This window comes from Chrysochloris asiatica, unplaced genomic scaffold (assembly GCF_000296735.1).
Source record: "Chrysochloris asiatica unplaced genomic scaffold, ChrAsi1.0 scaffold00076, whole genome shotgun sequence".
NCBI classification, from domain to species: domain Eukaryota; kingdom Metazoa; phylum Chordata; class Mammalia; order Afrosoricida; family Chrysochloridae; genus Chrysochloris; species Chrysochloris asiatica.
The window spans coordinates 10,673,635-10,693,450 of NW_006408594.1; the positions used below are offsets into that span (position 1 = coordinate 10,673,635).

At 42.6% G+C, this 19,816-nt stretch overlaps 1 protein-coding gene across 2 annotated transcripts in view; it reads left to right on the forward strand.

Annotated features, from left to right (window-relative positions):
• The window catches only part of SYN3 (synapsin III), a 697,366-nt gene that overhangs the window by 40,980 nt on the left and 636,570 nt on the right, over window positions 1-19,816 (forward strand). For both annotated transcript variants that reach the window (XM_006865239.1, XM_006865238.1), the window contains exon 2: window positions 6,141-6,198. In XM_006865239.1, the coding sequence (XP_006865301.1) occupies window positions 6,141-6,198 (58 nt within the window). The remainder of the gene's footprint in view (window positions 1-6,140; window positions 6,199-19,816) is intronic.

Genomic DNA, 19,816 nt, shown 5'->3' on the forward strand with positions numbered 1-19,816 from the left:
AGGGAAGACTCTCTGCAGAGAGAACAGCATCTGCAAAGTCTCAGAGGCAGAAGAAGAGTGTGGGATGTGTTTAGGGAATTGCAGGAAGTTGAGTGTGACCATGGAGCTAGTGTCAAACAGGAGTGGGAATGGAGTCACAGATTAGAAGATCACAAAGGGCCCTGGGGGTCTGGGTTGAATCCGAAAGAACTTAAAGTAACAGATCTAATCAAACTCACTACTGACACATAGGTTGACGTTGAATAAAGACCTCTCCATCTGAGACATGTGGGAAATGTTCCCTGTTGTCGGGGTTGACACAGGCTTGAATGTGTTTAAAGGCAGAGACATGTGAAAGGGCTTGTAGGCTGTAACGTGACCCTGTTGTTGTTGTCATCCATTACTTCTCATAGCACCTGGGATCTAGGATAGGATGGATCAACGCAAGATGAGTCATAATTCTGTCTTGTCACCTGCATGAAGATAAGATCAATATTTGGTTTATTTGGGGGTTCCAGCTAAAGTCGGTTTGAACTGCAGGGTGGCTATGTGTTGGAACTGACTCCTCGGCACATAACAGCAACAACATGGCTCCCAGTAGGCATGGAGTAAGCACTCCCTAGTTCTTTTTTGTGGCATTTAGGAGTCCTGGTGTGGCGCTGTGGGCTAATGCGCCAGACTGCAAAGCTGTTTGAACTGCAAGGTCGGCAGTTCAAGCTCACCAGGTGCTCCTCGGAAACCCTATGGGTCGGAATCGACTCGAAGGCACTTAACAACAACAACATAGGAGTCTTGGAGTTCTGGTGTGGCACTGTGGATTAATGCGTTGAACTGCAAGGTCAGTGGTTCAACGTCACCAGCCACTCCTTGGAAACCCTATACAGGGTCACTATGGGTTGGAACCAAATCGACAGCACTTGACAACAACAACATTGGAGTCTTGGTGTGGCACTGTGGGTTAATGCACTGGATTGCAAAGTCATTTGAACTGTAAGGTCAGTGGTTCAAGCTCAATAGCTGCTTCTTGGAAACTCTATACAGAGTTGCTATGGGTTGGAACTAACTTGATGGCACTTAACAACAGTTGCTGGTCCTGGGTCATATCATTTAGCATTTGCTCTGTACCAGAAATCATTCTAAATGCTTTCTGCATCTTGTCTTACTTGATTATCCCAATGGCCCTATGAAGTCGTTTCTACTGTTATACTTCCCATTTCACAGATGTGGAAGTCGAGTCACCCAGTGGTTGAGTGATTTGTCCCCAGTGCATGAGGGGTAGAGGCTGGATGACCTCATTGTTTAGATTACCACATGCCTTTCTCACCACAACCTGGCCTTCTTGGTATTACCATCACCAGTTGGCAAATAAGGAAACTGAGACCTAGAGGAGTGAACATCACATGTCTTAGATCACATGGTGAGTAAATAGAAGAGCTAGGATATTTACCTAAGTCTATATGATTCCAAATTTGTGTGTGTGTGTGTGTGGGGGGGTCCCATTATACCAGTGACATTTGATTATTATTTGCTATCTTGACATTCTAGGTCTACCCAGTACATTCCTTAACCCAAGCTAGAAAGACCTCTTTTTTGGGTCCTACCCTGGCCTTCACTAGCTATACGCCTCCTGACAGGCAAGGCGTCACCAGGACCCTGCAAATTGACCCCATAGGACTTCCTCTGGGGATTCAGAGTCGTAGAATTCCTGGACTAGATGGGCCAGGACCCAATACAGTGGCCTGCATTACCCAATGTCTAGGACTATCCCCAGGGATGGAGGGTTGTCTGTGTATGGGGTGAGTGAAACTTGGCCATATGGGCTGGGTTATTCATGTGCCTGACCCTAATCCCCAGTAGGACAGGCATGAGGATGATTAGGAAAGGCCACAAGTTAGGGCTGGGACCACGAGCTAGGAATGTCCATGCTGCCACGTTCTAGGGTGACACGCTCAGATTCTGAGAAATTTACATTCTGAGCTTTCCAGGTTGTTATTGGGTTGTATTTGCCAAGGAATGAGGACAGACATGTATTATTTAAAGCTTTATTACTTTTAAATATTTAGATGTACACCTCCATTTGTTCTTTTGCCTCAGCCCTTAAAAATGTAAGGACAAGCTTGCTCCAGTGATTGGAGTTTGCAAACACTACCTTTAAGAATTCATGATCCAATTCACAAACTACATGCAAAGTTTCTCATTGTACAAAACTGGCTGCACACATTTTATCGAAGGCCATCTCTGAGAGGATAAATAAATAAATGACACTTTGCTTTCAAGTCACGCTAAATACTTCCTGCCCCATGAAAGTCGTGCCTTGTTGATAAACCTGTCAGTTTTGAAAGAAAAATGGCTTTAACATGGGTCTGTCAGTCCGTGGTTTGGGCAGTCTTGGGAAAGAGGGAGTTTGAATGCAGACACATGGAAGATTAGTCAGAGAGTTTATAAAAAGAATTCTTTCTTTCACAAGTAGAAAGTTGAAAGAAATAGTTGGCAACATCTATGTTCTATAGAGAAGAAGAGAAGAGGGTACTATGAAGGAGGTTGTGGGAGCTTCTGCCTAATGCAATGCTAATCTGTGTCTAATTGATCAAGAACCTGGTCATGTGGCCACACCTACCTGCAAGGGAGGTTTGGGAAATCCCGTTTCACATGCCTAGCTATAAATTCCCTTAGTGTGAAAGACTAGAGAGTGGATATTGGGAACACTGCTCCAGAGAAGGTTGATGAAAGTTTCTACCACGATCCCCCATGTACGTCACTGAAAACTATTCGTTTCATTATAACAACAATCAGAAAAGCAAATGGAAAGGATCCTTGCTTTTGCTTTGTGCGTGGAAGGACATCTAACTCAGGGATATCCCAACTTTGTTGTTGTTGTTGTTAGGTGCCATCGAGTCGGTACCGTCTCATAGCGACATTATGCACAGCAGAACAAAACACTGCCCGATCCTGGGCCAACCTCAGGAGAATATTGAAAGTGCCAGGAAGGACCAGTTGCTGGAGGAGGATATCCCAACTTTGTTGTTGTTGTTGTTGTTGTCTTCAAGTGCCGTCGAGTCAATTCCGACCCATAGCGACCCTTTATAGAGTTTCTGAGGAGCAACTGGTGAGCTTGAACCACTGACCTTGCAGTTCAAACGGATTTGCAGTCTGGTGTATTAACCCACAGCACCACACCAGGATTCCATCCCAACTGTAGCAGCTGCTTTTTAGTAGCACAGTTTAGGAATTAGAAGGCCTGGATTCAAGTGCCTTAGGTAAAGTTTCAGTCTCCCTGGATTTCAGTTTCCTTCTTTATAGGATTGTTGCTATTTGTAGGATTTTTGTTGTGCTTGTTGGGTGCCATTGAGTTGGTACAAAATCATATAGCTACCCTACGTACAACAGAATGAAACACTGCCCAGTCCTGGGCCAAACACAATCGTTGCTACAGTTGAGCCCATTGCTGCTGCCACTGTGCCAGTCCATCTCACAATCCATCTCCTCCTTCTTTTTCTCTGACCCTGCACTTTACCAAACATGGTATCCTCCTCCAGGGACTGATCCCTCCTGATAATATGCCCAAAGTACTTGAGACAAAGTCTGGCCATCCTGGCTTCCAAGGAACATTCTGGCTGTTCCTCCAAAACAGATCTATTTGTTATTTTGGCAGTCTATGGTACTTTCAATATTCTCCTCCAACACCATAACTCAAATGCATCAATTCTTCTACGGTCTTCCTTATTCACTGTCCAACTTTTACATGCATATGAGGTTATTGAAAATAGCATGGCTTACTTGGGTCAGGCTCACCTTAATCCTCAAGCTGACATCTCTGCTCTTCAACACTTTAAAAAGGTCTTGTGCAGCAGACTTGCCTAATGCAATATGTCTCTTGATTTCTTGACTGCTGCTTCCGTGAGTAGTGCCTTGTTCTTTGCCAATTCCTTCAATGCACCTTGGACTTTTTCCTCCATGATCATCTGCTCTAGATCATATGCTACCTCTTGAAATGGTTGAACATCAACCACTTCTTTTTGGTACAGTGATTCTATGTATTTCTTCCATCTTCTTTTGATGCTTTCTGCATCATTCATATTTTGCCCATTGAATCCTTCAATACTGCAAGTCAAAGTTTGAATTTTTTCTTCAATTCCATCAGCTTGCGAAATGCTGTGCATGTTCTTCCCTTTTGGATTTCTAACTTCAGGTCTTTGCACATTTAGTTATAATATTTGACTTTGTCGTTTTGATCTGACCTTTGAAATGTTCTGTTCAGCTCTTGTACTTCCTCATTTTTTGTACTTGCTTTAGCCTCTCTATGCTGGAGAGCAAGTTTCAGAGTCTCTTCTGACATCCTTTTGGTCCTTCCCTTCTTTCTTGTCTTCTCAATGACCTTTTGCTTTCTTCATGTATGATGTTCTTGATGTCATTCCACAATTCTTCTGGTTTTTGGTCTTTAGTGCCTAATGCTTCGAATCTGTTCTTCAGATGATCTCTAAATTTAGGTGGGATATATTCAAGGTCATATTTTGATTCTCCTGGACTTGTTTTCATTTTCTTCAGCTTCAATCTGAATTTGCATATGAGCAATTGATGGTCTGTTCCACAGTCTGTCTGCTCCTGGTCTTGTTTTGGCTGATGATATGGAGCTTTTCCACCATCTCTTTACACAGATGTAGTCAATTTGATTTCTGTGTATTCCACCTGCTGAGATCCATGTGTATAATCATATTTTATGTTGTTTTAAAAATGTATTTGCAATGAAGCATTCATTGGTCTTACAAAATTCGATCATGTGATCTCCAGCATCGTTTCTGTCACCAATGCCATATTTTCCAACTACTGATCCTTCTCCCTCTTTGTTTCCAACCTTTGCATTCCAATCACTAGTAACTGTCAGTACATCTTGATTGCATGTTTGATCAATTTCAGACTGAAGAAGTTGATAGAATTCTTCAATTTCATCCTCACTGGCTTTAGGGGTTGGTGCATAAATTTGAATAATAGTGGTATTAACTGGTCTTCCTTGTAGGTGTATCACAATCCTATCACAGACAGTGTTGTACTTCATGATTGATCGTGATATGTTCGTTCTGATGATGAATATGATCCCATTCATTTTCAATTTGTCATTCCTGGCATAGTAAACCATTTGATTGTCAAATTCAAAATGGCCAATACCAGTCCATATCAACTCGCTAATGTGTAGGGTATGGCTGTTTATATGTTCCATTTGATTTTTAACAATTTCCAATTTTCCTATATTCATACTTCATACATTCCATGTTCTGATTATTAATGGATGTTTACAGCTGTTTATGTTCACTTTGAGTTGTGCTCCATCAGCAAATGAAGGACCTGAGAGATTTCCTTCATTTACATCATCATGGTCAACTCTACTTTAAGGAGGCAGCTCTTCCTCAGTCACATTTTGAGTGCTTTTCAAACTGAGGGCCTCATCTTCCAGTACTATATCTGACAATATTCTGGTGCTCTGCATCATGTGTCAGTATCTAATAATCTGGTACTGACAATGTTCCACTGATATTCATAAGGTTTTCAGTGACTAAATATTAGGAAGTAGTCCATCTCTCCTTCTTCCCAATCTGTCTTCATCTGGAAGCTCAGGTAAAACCTGTCCAGCGTGGGTGATATTTAAAATACCCATGGCACAGCTTCCAGAATCACAGGATCACACAAGCCACCACAGTACGACAAACTGACATATTTATATAGCATTCTTTATCTCAAATAATCCTTAAAATAACCTTCAGAAATGTATGTTGTTGTTGTTAAATGTTGTTAAGTCGAGTCAGTTCCAACTCATAATGACCCTGTGTAGGGTTTCCAATAGTGGCAGGTGAGCTTGAACTGCCAATCATGCAATTCAAACCAACCTTGTAATACAGCGCATTAACCCTCAGCATCACACCCGAAATATATAGGACTGGTAATAATGTCCTCATTGTGAAGAGGATAAAATAGATATAGGAAGTGAAGTGAAGTGAGTTCTCCAAACCCCTGGCCCAGCACTGCCTACCAGCAGTCAAGGCGAGAGAGGGAAGATAGGAAGTGTATCTGCGCATGCACCTGTGGGAGTTAGACATAGGGGGAGAAGGGGACAAAAATGCAAGCCATTCTGTATCTTTACTCAGTAGATTTCTTATTCTCCATTACAGGGCGAAATATTTCCATGGAAAGAAAGTGAATGGAGAAATTGAGATCCGAGTGGAGCAGGTAGGTGGGAACCCGTGTCTTCATGCTCTCACCTGGACCTTCTCTTGAGCTGGGAACATTTCTAGGAGCAACCTTGGCCCCCATCTTAAGTGACCGTCATGAGCTAAAATTACCAGAGAAATCCTGGTCCAGGGCCTCCTTGGCTCATGCCCTATAATCTCATCAAATTCCAGAATTATTTGATCCAACAGTTTCAACCTTTTTGTTGTAACAACAAAACCTTTCTTCAAAGGAAACCTCAGGTAGAAGCCCATTCTCCAAAACAGAGGCAAGTGGCAGTGCTCTGGTGGAAAGAGGCATGGGCTTGCTCACACGTCTGTTTGCTTTCTCTGTTCCATCTTGTCTTATGGTCCCTGAGGCATCTCCTTGAGACCAAAGATCATGGCTGGGATGCTGAATGAGCTTGAATCCTGAATCTTTCTTTTGCTAGTTGTTGGACAGGTGAGTTTAATCTTTGTATGCCTCAGTTTCCTTGTTGTGATTAAGAGATTTACAACTTTAAAAGAGACAAAAAGTGTGAATACGAGATCTTGTTGTTGTTGTTAAGTGCCAACTCATAGCCACACTATATAAGGGTTCCAAGGAATGACTGGTGAGCTTCAACCACCAACCTTGCAGTTCAAATCAACTTTGCAGTCCAGTGCGTTAACCCACATTGCCACACCAGGACTCCTTGCTACTATTGTTAAAATCAATATTCAGGACTGTCATTTTGTGAGGAATGAAACAAAGACTCGCTCAAGACTACACAGTAGTTCCACCTAGAAAGTATGGCCTCGTGATTCCAGATCTCAGTGGACACTTGTTGAGGCCCTACTGTATGCCAAGTCCTTTTCTAAGTCTTAGTATCCATGTCAGAGCAAAGGCTTCAGAAGTCTGACGCTATGATACAATTCCTCTGCCATCCCTTATTAACGTAACTCTGTGACCTTGGTTGTACAGACTTATGCTTTCTCCAGCTCGATGTACTCTGGCTACAATTGAGATAATAACTTCACATGGCTACTTGAAGAAACAAATGAGTTAATCTATGAAAATTACTTCAAAGAGTGCCTGGCATGTGCCAAGCACTTAGTAAATGCTATCTGTTTATCCTCCTCATCTTCGATGGCAATTAATAAAATAGGGCCTTATGATAAGAATAACTGAGAAGTTCTATTTTTAAAAAATCAGTAAAAGTGGGTGGCGTGACGGCTCTGAACCCAGCAGTCTGCTCAGTTCTGCCATGTTGGAGGAACAGAAAGGTCGTCTGAGCATCAAGCTGAGTTGACTTAATATTAAAATGCCGACAGTTTGAATTTAAATTGGAGCCTGTGGCTTTTAAGGCTACCCAATGTCTATTGGTTTTCCTTCCATGGCAAAGGGAAGGTTATTTTTATTCGTTTAACAAATATTTGCCAAGTGTCTATGATGCTAGCTGACTGATGTGTGGGTAATAAGGATACTGACGCCGAGGTCCTGTCCCTCAAACCTTGCAGTCTAGTAAGGAAGACGAGGTAAGTCTTGACAGAACTCCAGTACAGGTGGGTGGTCAGGTAAGAGAGATCCCAACTTAGCATAGAAGTGGCTTCAGGGAACAGGAAAGAGTCTCACCATGTGGAAGCAATGGCATGAAACAAATGTGATCGGGTATTCTATAATCAAGGAGACTGGAAGTGCAGGGCATGGATTGGTGAGGAGTACAGATTGATTGAGTTCAAGACAAGAGAAATCACCCTCCCTTCCCCCAACCCACTCCTCCTCCTCTGTTTCTCTTCTTAGTCAAGAGGACCACCTTTTGTGTTAGTTGGAAACCTGTACAATTCTCTTAGATACTTCCTTTTCCCTCTGCCATTATACCAATTGAGTTCCCAAATCCTGTGACCTCCCCATCCCTTACTCCAGGGTCTGTCCACTGCCCTCCAACCCCACCATAAACTCTCATCCATTTCACAACTTCCTTCCCCATCTCCACTTCATTCTTCAGACTAAAGCCAGTAGGAGCTTTATAAAATGCAAATTGGATCCTATAATTCTTAGCTTTAGAATCTCTTCTGCAAAGGCTCTGAGCATCTCCACTCCAATCTAAGTCTGCTAACCTGATTATTTCTATTCATAGCACCCCATCATCTCCTTTCTATCCCTTATCTGATTGTTTAATCATATATTTGAGATGAGAGTAGATATGTATTTAATCTTTTCTGCCTGGATCTTAGATCTCACCCTGTTAAGTAGCACAGGGTCTGGCCCAGAGTTGAATGAAAGCACATGTTTGTAGAGTGAATAACTGATAGGTTCCATGGATTCCAGCCTGCTCAACAGTTTCCAAGGGTGACAAATCGCTGCCCCTTTCTCTTCCCTCAAAAATCTGAGTTTTCCATAAACCATTTGGTAAATGCTTGGTTGCCAACTGAGCTAATCCTGCCATATTCATTGGTGGCAACCCCAAAGCAGGAATTATTTTCCTCCTTTTATCTCAGAGCTGCCACTGGTTAAACTTGTGGGTGCAAAATCTAGGAGCAGCAACAACAGAAGGAATAACACCCAGAAATTCTGGGATATCCATGAAGGCTACAAACATCAGGAAGAATCTTGGCTAATTTAGAGTCATCTTGATCTCCAGCCATTGCCCTGTAAGAAGCTGGAAGGTGAATTAGCCAGGAGATCAATTAGCACATCATTTTTAGGCCCCCTACCTATTTGGAGTATCTTCCCAAACCTATTTAGAGTCTGAATCCTTTGTTTTTGCCCATCTGGATTAATGGGTGGTTCACATAAGCAGCGCCCCCTCCTCCAGGAATTTCACGTGTCTTCTAGCACTTGGGAAAAGCCTTAGGACGGAAGCCACTGTTTAGTCTGAGCTAGACTCACATTTTTGGACACTGTGTCCCAACAAAATGCCAAATTAACCAGATAATTTCACTGTCTGGGTTTTGTTGTTCAGAGAGAACGAATTGGTTGTAGTTGGCCCAAAGAAAACCTCTTCTCTTTCCCTCCACCCTTGCTCTCCCCACCACCACCCCAGTTCAAAAACTGCTTGCCTTAGTTCTTCTCCTGAGCCAAGAATCAAGAAACCCTGGAGAGGACAGTCAGGGGACCTGCAGCCTTATGTATTCCGTTTTCCAGAATGCCCTACTGGCTCTGTGGGGATTTTCACAGCAGAGGCCTAGAAGGAATTGAGAGGATCTGGTCCGGGTGATGAGCATGTTAAGGTCTCCTATGTTTATCTTTGAGGCAAAAAGTCTTTTTCTCCACAGGCACAAGTCACCCTTCTGGGGAGCTGAGCAGTGAAGTTGTTGAATAGATTAATGTTAAGTAGATAGAGCCTTGGGCTTCATTCTTTTGTAATAAAATAAAAACAAAACAAAACCAGGAAAAACAACCACAAAACCCCCCCAACAACTAACAGTGAAATTTCTGTGTTACTCTTTCCTTGGTGTTAATGGAGGTACCAAGGCATCAGGGACAATGTCTTGTTCCAGAAGGTGGAAGAAAAGATAAGACTAAGTGTCGACCTTGAGTCTGGGCAACTCCCAATCCAATAAAGAAAGCTGAATTAGCCACAGATTTACACATGCCAGTAGCTCTCTTTGAAGGAGCTCTGGTTGTAAAATGGCTTAGGGCTCAACTGAAAACCAAGAGGTATAGATAGCAGTTGGTTGGCACCCAGGGGCTCTGAAGGAGAAAGACTAGATCTACTTCCACAAAGATTACAGTCTAGCCTGAGCCCATGGACAACAACATAGCCATGGAGGGCTAGAGCTGAGAGTGAAGTGTCCAGCTGATATGAAGTGAGGGGAGATGCACAAGAATGCCCAGACTTGTAGATAGTACCCATTTGACCTAGCTTTGATGGCTTGATGATCAGAACTCCACTAGAGGAAGATATGAAAAAAAAAAATTGGTAAAGGAAGCAAATGTCAATTGCTATAGTTTGATGAACTTGACATATACATATGGATGTAATAGCTCAAAATACCAACTGAGAGGGAAGGAATCTTCACATCAAGGACCAATCCTATCTGCTCTGTATACAGAGTTAACAGGGATGGGCAACTTAGCCGTTGGCTGCTAAATGGGGAGGCTATAAAGGCACAAAGTGACTGGCTTACAAGTTTTCAAGAGAGAGTTTAGTTTCAGAGTGTGTGCAGGAAGAGAGTCCCCACTGAATAGTTTTCATTTTGTCTAGATGGGTCTGGTGAAAGGAGATGGGGATAAGATTCTTATGATTCAACAGTAATTGTTAGCATGACTAATTGCAACTGTCACAACTGTAAAGGTAGAAGTTTTGTAACAAAAACGGGGCAGTAGTTGATCTTACAGTCCAGGAACAGAGGACCCTAGGACCATGAAGGGAGAAGACCGCAAGCAGAGGGTGGGACTCTATCCAGGGAAGCAGCGAAACCAGAGATTGAGGCAGAGATAGGAACATGGAGAGAGGGAGCAGCTGAGGACTCTAGATTCATGGAAAGAGAGGAACTGAGTCAATCTTTTCTCCATTGATAAGAATGTTATTTATTTGTCCAGTGGTGAGGATTTTTGTTTAATTTACATTGAGATGTAATCCATACCGAAGGCTGTGCTTTTTCATCTTCATCAGTAAATGTTTTAAGTCCTCTTCACTTTCAGCAAGCAAGGTTGTATCATCTGTTTATCGCAAGTTGTTAATGATTCCTCCTCCAATCCGGATGCCACGTCTTTCTTCAAATAACCCAGCTTCTCAGATTATTTGCTCAGCATACAAGTTGAATAAGTATGGTGAAAGAATACAACCTTGTCACACACCATTTTTTAATTTTAAACCCATTCAGTGTTCCCATGTTCTGTTTGAACAACTGCTTTTTGGTTCAGGTAGATTCCTCATGAGCACAATTAAGTGTTCTGGAATACTCATACTTGACAATGTTGTCCATAGCTTGTTATGATCCACACAATCGAAAGCCTTTTGCATAGTCAATAAAGCACAGGTAAACATCTTTCTGTTATTCTCTGCTTTCAGCCAAGATCCATCGGACATCAACAATGATATCCCTTGTTCCACGAACTCTTCTGTATCTGACTTGAACCCCTGGAAGTTCTCTGTCAATGTATGATTGTAGCCATTTCTGTATTACCTTTAGCAAAACTTTACTCACATGGGATATCAAAGAGATTGTCCGATGATTTCCACATTCCGTTGGGTCACCTCTCTTTGGAATGGGCACAAACATTGATCTCTTCCAATCAGTCGGCCAGATAGTTGTCTTCCAAATTTCTTGGCAGAGATGAGTGAGTGCCTCCTGTGCTGCCTCACTTTCTTGGAAGATTTCAATTTTTATTCCATCAATTCCTGGTGCCTTGATCTTTGCCATTTCCTTAAATGCACCTTATACTTCCTCCTTTAGTATCACTGGCTCTTGATCATATGTTACCTCTTGAAACGGTTGAACATTAACTATTTCCTTTTAGTACAGTGACTTTGTGTATTCCTTCCATCTCTCTTGATGCTTTCTGCATCATTCAATAATTTGCCCAGAGAATCTTTCAATAACGAATGTCGAGGCTTGAATTTTTTCTTCAGTTCCCTCAGCTTGAGAAAAGCTGAGCATGTTCTTCCTTTTCGGTTTTCTGATTCCAGATTTTGCACATTTTGTTGTAATATTTGGCTTTATCTTCTCGAGCTAATCTTTTAAATTTTCTGTTCAGCTCTTGGACCTCCTTATTTCTTCCATTTGCTTTAGCATCTCTACACTGGAGATCAAGTTTCAGTGTTTCTTCTGACATCCATTTTGACCTTTTCCTTCTTTCTTGTCTTCTCAATGACTTTTGCTTTCTTGATGTCATCCCACAACTCTTCTGGTCTTTAACTCTGTTCTTCAGATGATCCCTAAATTCAGGTGGGATATATCCAAGGTCATGTTTTGGCTCTCGTGGACTTGTTTTCATTTTCTTCAGCTTTAGTTTGAATTTGCATATGAGTAATTGATGGTCTATTCCACAGTCAGCCCCAGGCCTTATTTTGACTGATGATATGGAGCTTTTCCATCGTCTCTTTCCACAGATGTAGTCAATCTGATTTCTATGCATTCCATCTGGTGAGGTCCATATGTATAGTCGTCTCTTATGCTGTCTAAAGAAGGTATTTGAAATGAGTAAATCATTGATTTTGAAGAATTCTGTCATGCATTCTCCAGCATCATTTCTATCACCAAGGCCATATTTTTCAACTATTGATCCTTCCTCTTTGCTCCCGACCTTTGCATTCCAATCACAAGTAATGATCAATATATCTTGATTGCATGTTTGATCAATTTTAGATTGAAGAAGTTGGTAGAATTCTTCTATTTCATCCTCACTGGCTATAGTGGTTGGTGCGTAAATTTGAATAATAGTGGTATTAACTGGGCTTCCCTGTAGGCGCATGGATATATCACAGACAGCATTGTACCTCATGAGTAATCTGGATATTTTCCAGCACTATATCTGACAGTGTTTTTCTACTATTCATAAGGTTTTCAATGACTAAATATTCACAAGTAATTTGTCACTCCTTCTTCCAAGTCTGTCTTTGTCTGGAAGCTCATCTGAAACCTGTCTACCATGGGTTAGACATGACCCTGCTGGTTATTTAAAATACCGGTGGCATAGCTTTCAGAATCACAGCAACTCACAAGCCACCACAGTATGACAAACTGACAAATGAGTGGTGATAAAAAAAAAATATTATAGTCTAGAAAATCCCTTGGGGTAGTTGTACTGTGTCTCCTGGGCTTGCTGTGGATCCTAAATCTATCCAAGACACTAACAGTAACAATAGCTGTTTCTGAGTCTGTCAGTGTGTGGTAATACGTTTCGGGTAGGTTTAGGCAGATGTATATCGATCCCAAAGGAGGTCTGGTAGCGTAGTGGCTACGAATTGGGCTGCAGCGTCAGCAGTTCGAAACTACCAGCTGTTCCACAGGAGAAAGATGAGGCTTTCCACTCCCATAAAGATTTACAGCCTCAGAAACCCTGTACAGGGTTGCTTTAGTCGGACCCGACTCCAGAGCACATAACAACAACAACAACAATATCGATCCCAGGGAAGGTTGGTGAGAGAGCTGCTCATCATCTTGCCCTTTAGGTATTTCCTCAATAAATGTCTTCTGGAAGCAAAAGGAAATTTTTCCCCCTTAAAACATTTTAAACACTCGAGTACTCATGTTTATATTTTCACATATCCAGCTTTAATCCACAATTCTCTCTGGAGCACTTTCTTGGAATGGCCCTTAGCTATGAATGTTGACCATAAAGACTTTGTGATATTCCTAGAAACAGTTGTCATCAAGATAGAGAAATAGAGATTGAATTTGAATTCAGTTCAGTGGATTGGTAGCTGACTAAACATCCTTCCTTATAGGAAATGATCACTTGATAGAAAGATACCTAAAAGGACGTGTTTGATGGATTGCAACAGAGCTCTTCCCTGGGCTTTGTTATAAACCTTACCAGTGGTTTATAACATTACATCTGTTGGGGACTTGAAAATATAAGGAGAGAGAATATACTAGGTTAAGTTTTATAAGACGAAGTTGAGTTGGAATTAAATACCAGGTCCTATTCAAAGCCAGCTGCAGAAGGGCAGAATTGGAGAGACCTAACTGCTGTGGGTTAATACGCCAGACTGCAAAGCCATTTGAACTGCAAGGTGGGCAGTTCAATTTCACCAGCTGCTCCTCGGAAACCCTACTATACAGGGTCGCTATGGGTCGGAACCAACTCGACGGCACTTCACAACAACAACAATGTAAAATCACATGAGCGAGAGAAAAAAAAAAAGACCTAAGATTTGAGTTGAACAAAGCTTAATATTTGTGGGAGCATGAATATGGTCTGAATTAAGTTAAGATTGTGGTCTTTGGAACAAGAGAGACTGGAGATGGAATCTCATCTCCACTGTTATCCCAGCTGTGTGGACCTTCTCCTCATCTTTAAACATTAGATTCCTCATCTGAAAAATGTTGTTGTTGTTGTTAAGTGCTGTTGAGTCGGTTCTGTTGTTGTTGTTGTGGGCTGTCAAGTCGGTTCTGACTTATAGCGACCCTGTATAGGGTTTCCAAGGAATGGCTGGTGGATTTGAACTGCTGATCTTGTGATTAACAGTCTAGTGATTATTATTCAATAGCCTCACATCAGGAGTCCATCTGAAAAATTGTTGTTGTTGTATGTGCTGTGGAGTCGGTTCCGACTAATAGCGACCCTGCATAGGGTTTCCGAGGCTGTAAATCTTTACGGGAGCAGAAAGCCTCATCTTTCTCCCGCGGAACAGCTGGTAGTTTCGAACTGCTGACCTTGTTGTTCGCAGCCCGATTCGTAACCATTAATTTGTGCCCTCTCATTCTAGTGAAGGAGCCCTTATGGGGGGTGGGCTGTGCGTTGGGCTGCTAACGCAAGGTCAGACATTTGAGTCTACCAAGTTCTCCTGAGGAGAAAGCTGACACTTTCTGTTCCTATAAAGCTTTATAGCCTCAGAAACCCAATACAGAGTCGTTATGAGTTGGAACCCACTTGATGGCACACAGCCAGCCAGCCTAGTGACACAGTAGGATAAGTATTGGTCTGCTAACCATAAGCTCGGTGGTTCAAACCCTCCAGCTACTCTGAGGTTGGTGGTTCAAACGCACCAGCCACTCCTTGGAAACCCTGGACTGGATCGCTATGAGTCAAAACTGACTCAGGGGCACTTAACAACAACAATAACCACTTGAGTGAGTAGTTGATAGTACCAGTGGATGTTGAGTTGAATCTGTTTCATGTGACCCCATGCATGCCACAGTAGAACTTTGATCCATGGAGTTTCCAAGGCTGTGAACTTCCGAAGTGGGTCACTAAGTCTTTCTTCCAAGGCAGCTCTGGGTGGGTTCAGACCACCAACCTTTTAGTTAATAACCAAGCAGTTAACTACTTGTGCCACCTGGGGACTTTAGTAGATAACAGTCATTAGTAGAATTAGCTCATGTGTGTTGAGTATTTACGTATAAGGCTAAATGCCTTCTGATGTTGAGGTAAGTGTTATTGTTACCAATATCTCAGAGAAATGGAGGCTTTGAGAGAACAAGTGGCTTGTCTAAGGTCACTCAACTGATAAGTTGTTGTTGTGAAGTGCCATAGAGATGGTTCTGATGCAAAGCAACCCTGTATAGGGTTTTTGAGGTGCGGCTGGTGGATTTGAACCGCCCACCTTGAGGTTAGCAGTCCAGTGCTTATCCTATAGCACCACACCAGGACTCTGTAACTTATAAGTAGTGGGAACCAATATTTGAACCCTGACTTCAGAGCCTTCCTCTTATCCATTACAGTTTTCTACCACTGTTGCAAAAAATATATTGGTTAAAACACTTTAGGATCATTTGTAATATTCTCATTTGTTGTTGTTAAGTGCTGTTGAGTCAGTTCCGACCCCTACCAAGCCTGAAGCCTTCAAATCTTTGTGGGAACAGAATGCCTCATATTTCCCGCACAGAGCAACTGATGGACTCGAACCACAGACCTTGAGGTTCGGAGTTCAGTGCTTACCGTTTGGAGCCACTGTGTTCTACATATCCTCATAGACGGATGCTATACTTTATTCAGCAGATGAAGAAATTGAGGCTTAGAAAGGTTCAACAACCAGTTTGGGATGAGTGATAAAGGAGGGCTTTACCCCAGGTTTCATCTGCATGTTTTTTTTAACCATCCCCAGATACTGTTTCCTTGCAGTTAGAATTCAGGTTCACGATACAATTCTCCAGGAAGCTGGGTTTCAACTTGGTATAAACAAAAACTCGGAAGTCATACTGACTAACAGATGACTGGGCAATCCCTTCCCTGGAAAATTTTGCACTCTGATTTACACCACATCAGAACTACAGTTTTGGTATCCTTGACGGACTCAAATCATGGAGGTTTTTTTTTTTTCTTTTTAAGTGTTGTTTAAGTTTTGGGAACAAAAGCAATATGAAGGGGTAAGATCAGGGCTGTAGGGTGGATAGGATAAGGTTTCTCAATAAAAGTCTTGTAGGATACTCCCTATTACCCATGAAAAATGAGCAGGTGTATTGTTGTGATGGACAGAATTTCTTGGTGCAGTTTTCGTAACCTTTTTCTCACCAATGTGGTTTTCAACTTTTAAAAAATCCTTTCTTATAAATCCCCATGATCTTCCTGTATCCTTGGAGAAAAATATTTGAAGATTACCCTTTGGGAATTCCCCGCAAACAGTCACTATAACCTGAACTTTCAAGCTGCTCACTTACTGTTATCATAGTGCCTGGAGAGACTCTTCTCTCTGGCCCCGTGGCCTCCTCATACATATCTTCAGGTTGTATCCTCCAACCCTGTGGTTCTGGGAAGCATCTCCTGCTGCCCCTCTACTCTCCCCCCACTAGTAGTATTTTTCTGTGCTGTGGCTCCTATTGTGCAGCCTTGGGTGTATTTGTCACCGCTGGACCTCTCCTCTGACTTCTCTGACAGCAGGCATCTGTCTTCACAGCCTGGTTCCAAACTCTAGAAACAAATGTTCCTTTGATTCCACCCTTTCATGTAGGAGTCCTGGTGTGGCACTGTAGGATAAGCCCTGAACCACGAGGTTGGTTTGAACCACAAGGTCAGCAGTTCAAATTCACCAACCGCTCCTTGGAAACCATATACAGGGTCACTATGAGTCAGAATCGACTTGATGGCACTTAATAACAACAACATGGAATCCTGGTGTGGTGCTGTGGGCTAATGCATCAGACTGCAAAGTCTTTTGAACTGCAAGATCGGTGGTTCAAGCTAACTAGCTGCTCCTTGGAAACTCTATGCAGGGTCGCTATGGGTCAGAATCGACTCGACTGCACTTAACAATAACAACAACAACATAACCTTCTTAGCTGACCACTTTGTTCTGGATTTTCTAGCCCTACATATCTCCTTCAAAGCCATTGTTTTGGTTGGACCTATTTTTTTTAAGGCACCTTAATGAGACTAAGAAGAGTCCTGGTGTGGCACCATGGGATAAGCACTCAATCTCAAGGTTGGTTTGAACTGCAAGGTCAGTAGTTCAAACTCACCAGCTGCTCCTTAGAAACCCTATACAGGGTCTCTATGAGTCAGAACCCACTCGACAGCACTTAACAACAATGAGACTAAGATAGGTGTATTACTGAGGAAACTTCTCTGCAGCCATCCACTGATTGCAGAGATGTGTTTGGAGTAAACTCGTGCATGTATGAACTGGAACCCTAATAATGACATTTTTTTACTTACCCTTGATGTTAACCATGATCACTGCTTTTAGGTGCAGTAAGCAAACATGCTTACGTGGAAATGTAGACAGCAGCAGCGGCCCTAGGGAATATGATGTCTCCTCTCAACCTAGCCCTCCTTAGTAAATACCCTATTGTTTGAAATATCAAGAGTGGCTTATGTTTTTCTCACCAATAACAGGAAAAACAGCAATGAAGCTGTGAGCTAAGCCCTACAACGTTCAATAGACTCCTGTGAATCCGGGTGAAGACCTGGTTGGCCAGCAGTGTGGCAAGACCTGGGGACTCTTGGGCCCAGAGTCAGTGACATAGCCACAGAGGACTAGAGTGGAGAGTGAAGCATCCAGCTGATAAGAAGAGAGGGCATATGCACAAGAACACCCACACTTGCAGATAATATCCATTTGACCTGGCTTCAATGACTGGATGATCAGAGCTCAACTAGAAGAAGAAAGCAAAGGAAAGTGCACCTATATGTATATTTGCCTAGGGCACTGGAGCTGCTGGAACGTCCCTCTACCTGCTCTAACTGCTGTTCCCACTGGGGGACACCTACACTGGTAGCTTCTGTAGCTACCACTAGAAGCAGAACGGTTACTGCCTTCTCCCTGACTTCTCCTCTTGCCGGAATGCTCCTTATTGGTAGAAGTTAACTGGCACTGTGTTGGCAGAAAAGTCTGAATCTGGGAAATATAGACTTTAGCTGTCGGCTCCTATGGTTCAGGGGTGTTAAGTGGCAATAGACAATCACACACAGTCCACCCCTTTACCATTTACCGACATGCACCTTCTATTTAACTCCACTGTTGGATACACTAATTTTTCACTTTATAATGTATCTTGTTGTTAATGGTTGCCAAGGTACATTCATATGGCTATACCATAATTTATTTTCCCTGATTGTACTGTGATAAGTGATGCTAAGCTTGTGTCATTTCCTAACTTTGTTAGTATATCCGTAGGTTTCATTTCTAGAAATAGAATGGCTGACTCAAAGAGCACGGCATGTAGTGGACACTAGAATGCACCGTGAGCCATCAAGGACATTCCCCCAACCCCAGCAGCTGGGAGTGCTGCAGCGTACAACCCTCAGCTTTCAGCACTCCGTTGGAAGTGCCTCAGTTGACGAGATCACCTTGTTCAAGATCTCATTTCTCCCTTAGATGAGAAGGCTCATTCAGTGACTGGTGGATGGGAGGTATAAACACCTGGCCCCTTCAGCCCAGCTTTGGACAACTCTACGGGCTTTCCCAGTTTCAGAACTCTTTATGGAGTTGATGGAAACCTCTGTTGAGACCACAGCCCAACTTCTCCCAACACTTGGTCTCTTTTTTCTCTTTTCTTCCACTAGTGGAGATTCCAAGAACCCTCCTTCTGATGAGTCTCATGCTTGCTTAAGTGCATCTGAAAGTCTCCTCAGGAAACGCACCCTGCAGGAGTACACTTATCATTGTGACTACCTTCTTTTTCGAGGTTATATGTTGTTGTCATGTACTGTCGAGTCAGTTTTGCTTCATAGCAACCCCGTAGGACAGAGTAGAACTACCTCATAGGGTTTTCTCAACTGCCATCATCTTTCTGGAAGCAGATCACCAGGCTGGGTGGGTTCAAACCACCTTTAAAAAAATTTTTTTAAACTTTTTATTGTGAATTAAATGAAGGTAAACAGGCAAGATCACCAGCTTTGCTTTCAACCCATCCTACACTTTGTTTCATCTGGTGATTGCACTCCCCTCCCTGCAACAACAGTTCTCCTGCTTCTTCCCTGGGGCTTCCCTTTTACATCTTAAACCACCAACCTTGTGGATCGTTGCCAAGCGCTGAACCATTGCTCCACCAGGAGGTTTCTTAGAGGCTGTATAGATGGTGGGTAAAGGCCCTTCTGGACTGGGATTCTAGGACTCTAAATGACCCACGGGTTCTGGAGTCCATGCTGTATGGAATGCTCTCCTAGTTACAGACCAAGTACTGATGCAGAACTCCAAAGTGCTCCATAATTTGATCTTCCTATCTGACCTCTTCGTGTTTGAAATTCACCAGAGCTTCGCCTTTCTCCAGAGGGCTGAGTCCAGCAGAACTCTACCCGCTCTGATCCACTAAGCCTTGTTTTGTTAACACAATCCTGCAAGATTTATTTGTTTGGTTTGGCTTATCCTGACCTCAGACATTCTGTTTTGTATTATTTTTTAAAGCATGCAGGTCTTCCTGGAGGCCTTTTTCTTTTCCAATCTAAGAACCAGCTGGGAGGTTAAAAAAAAAAAAGCAGATGGGATTCTAGGGTGCATTAGCTGAAACAGAACCAATCCCTGGAGAAGGACATCATGCTTGGTAAAGTGGAGGGTCAGAGAAAAAGAGGGAGACCCCCAACAAGATGGACTGGCACAGTGGCAGCA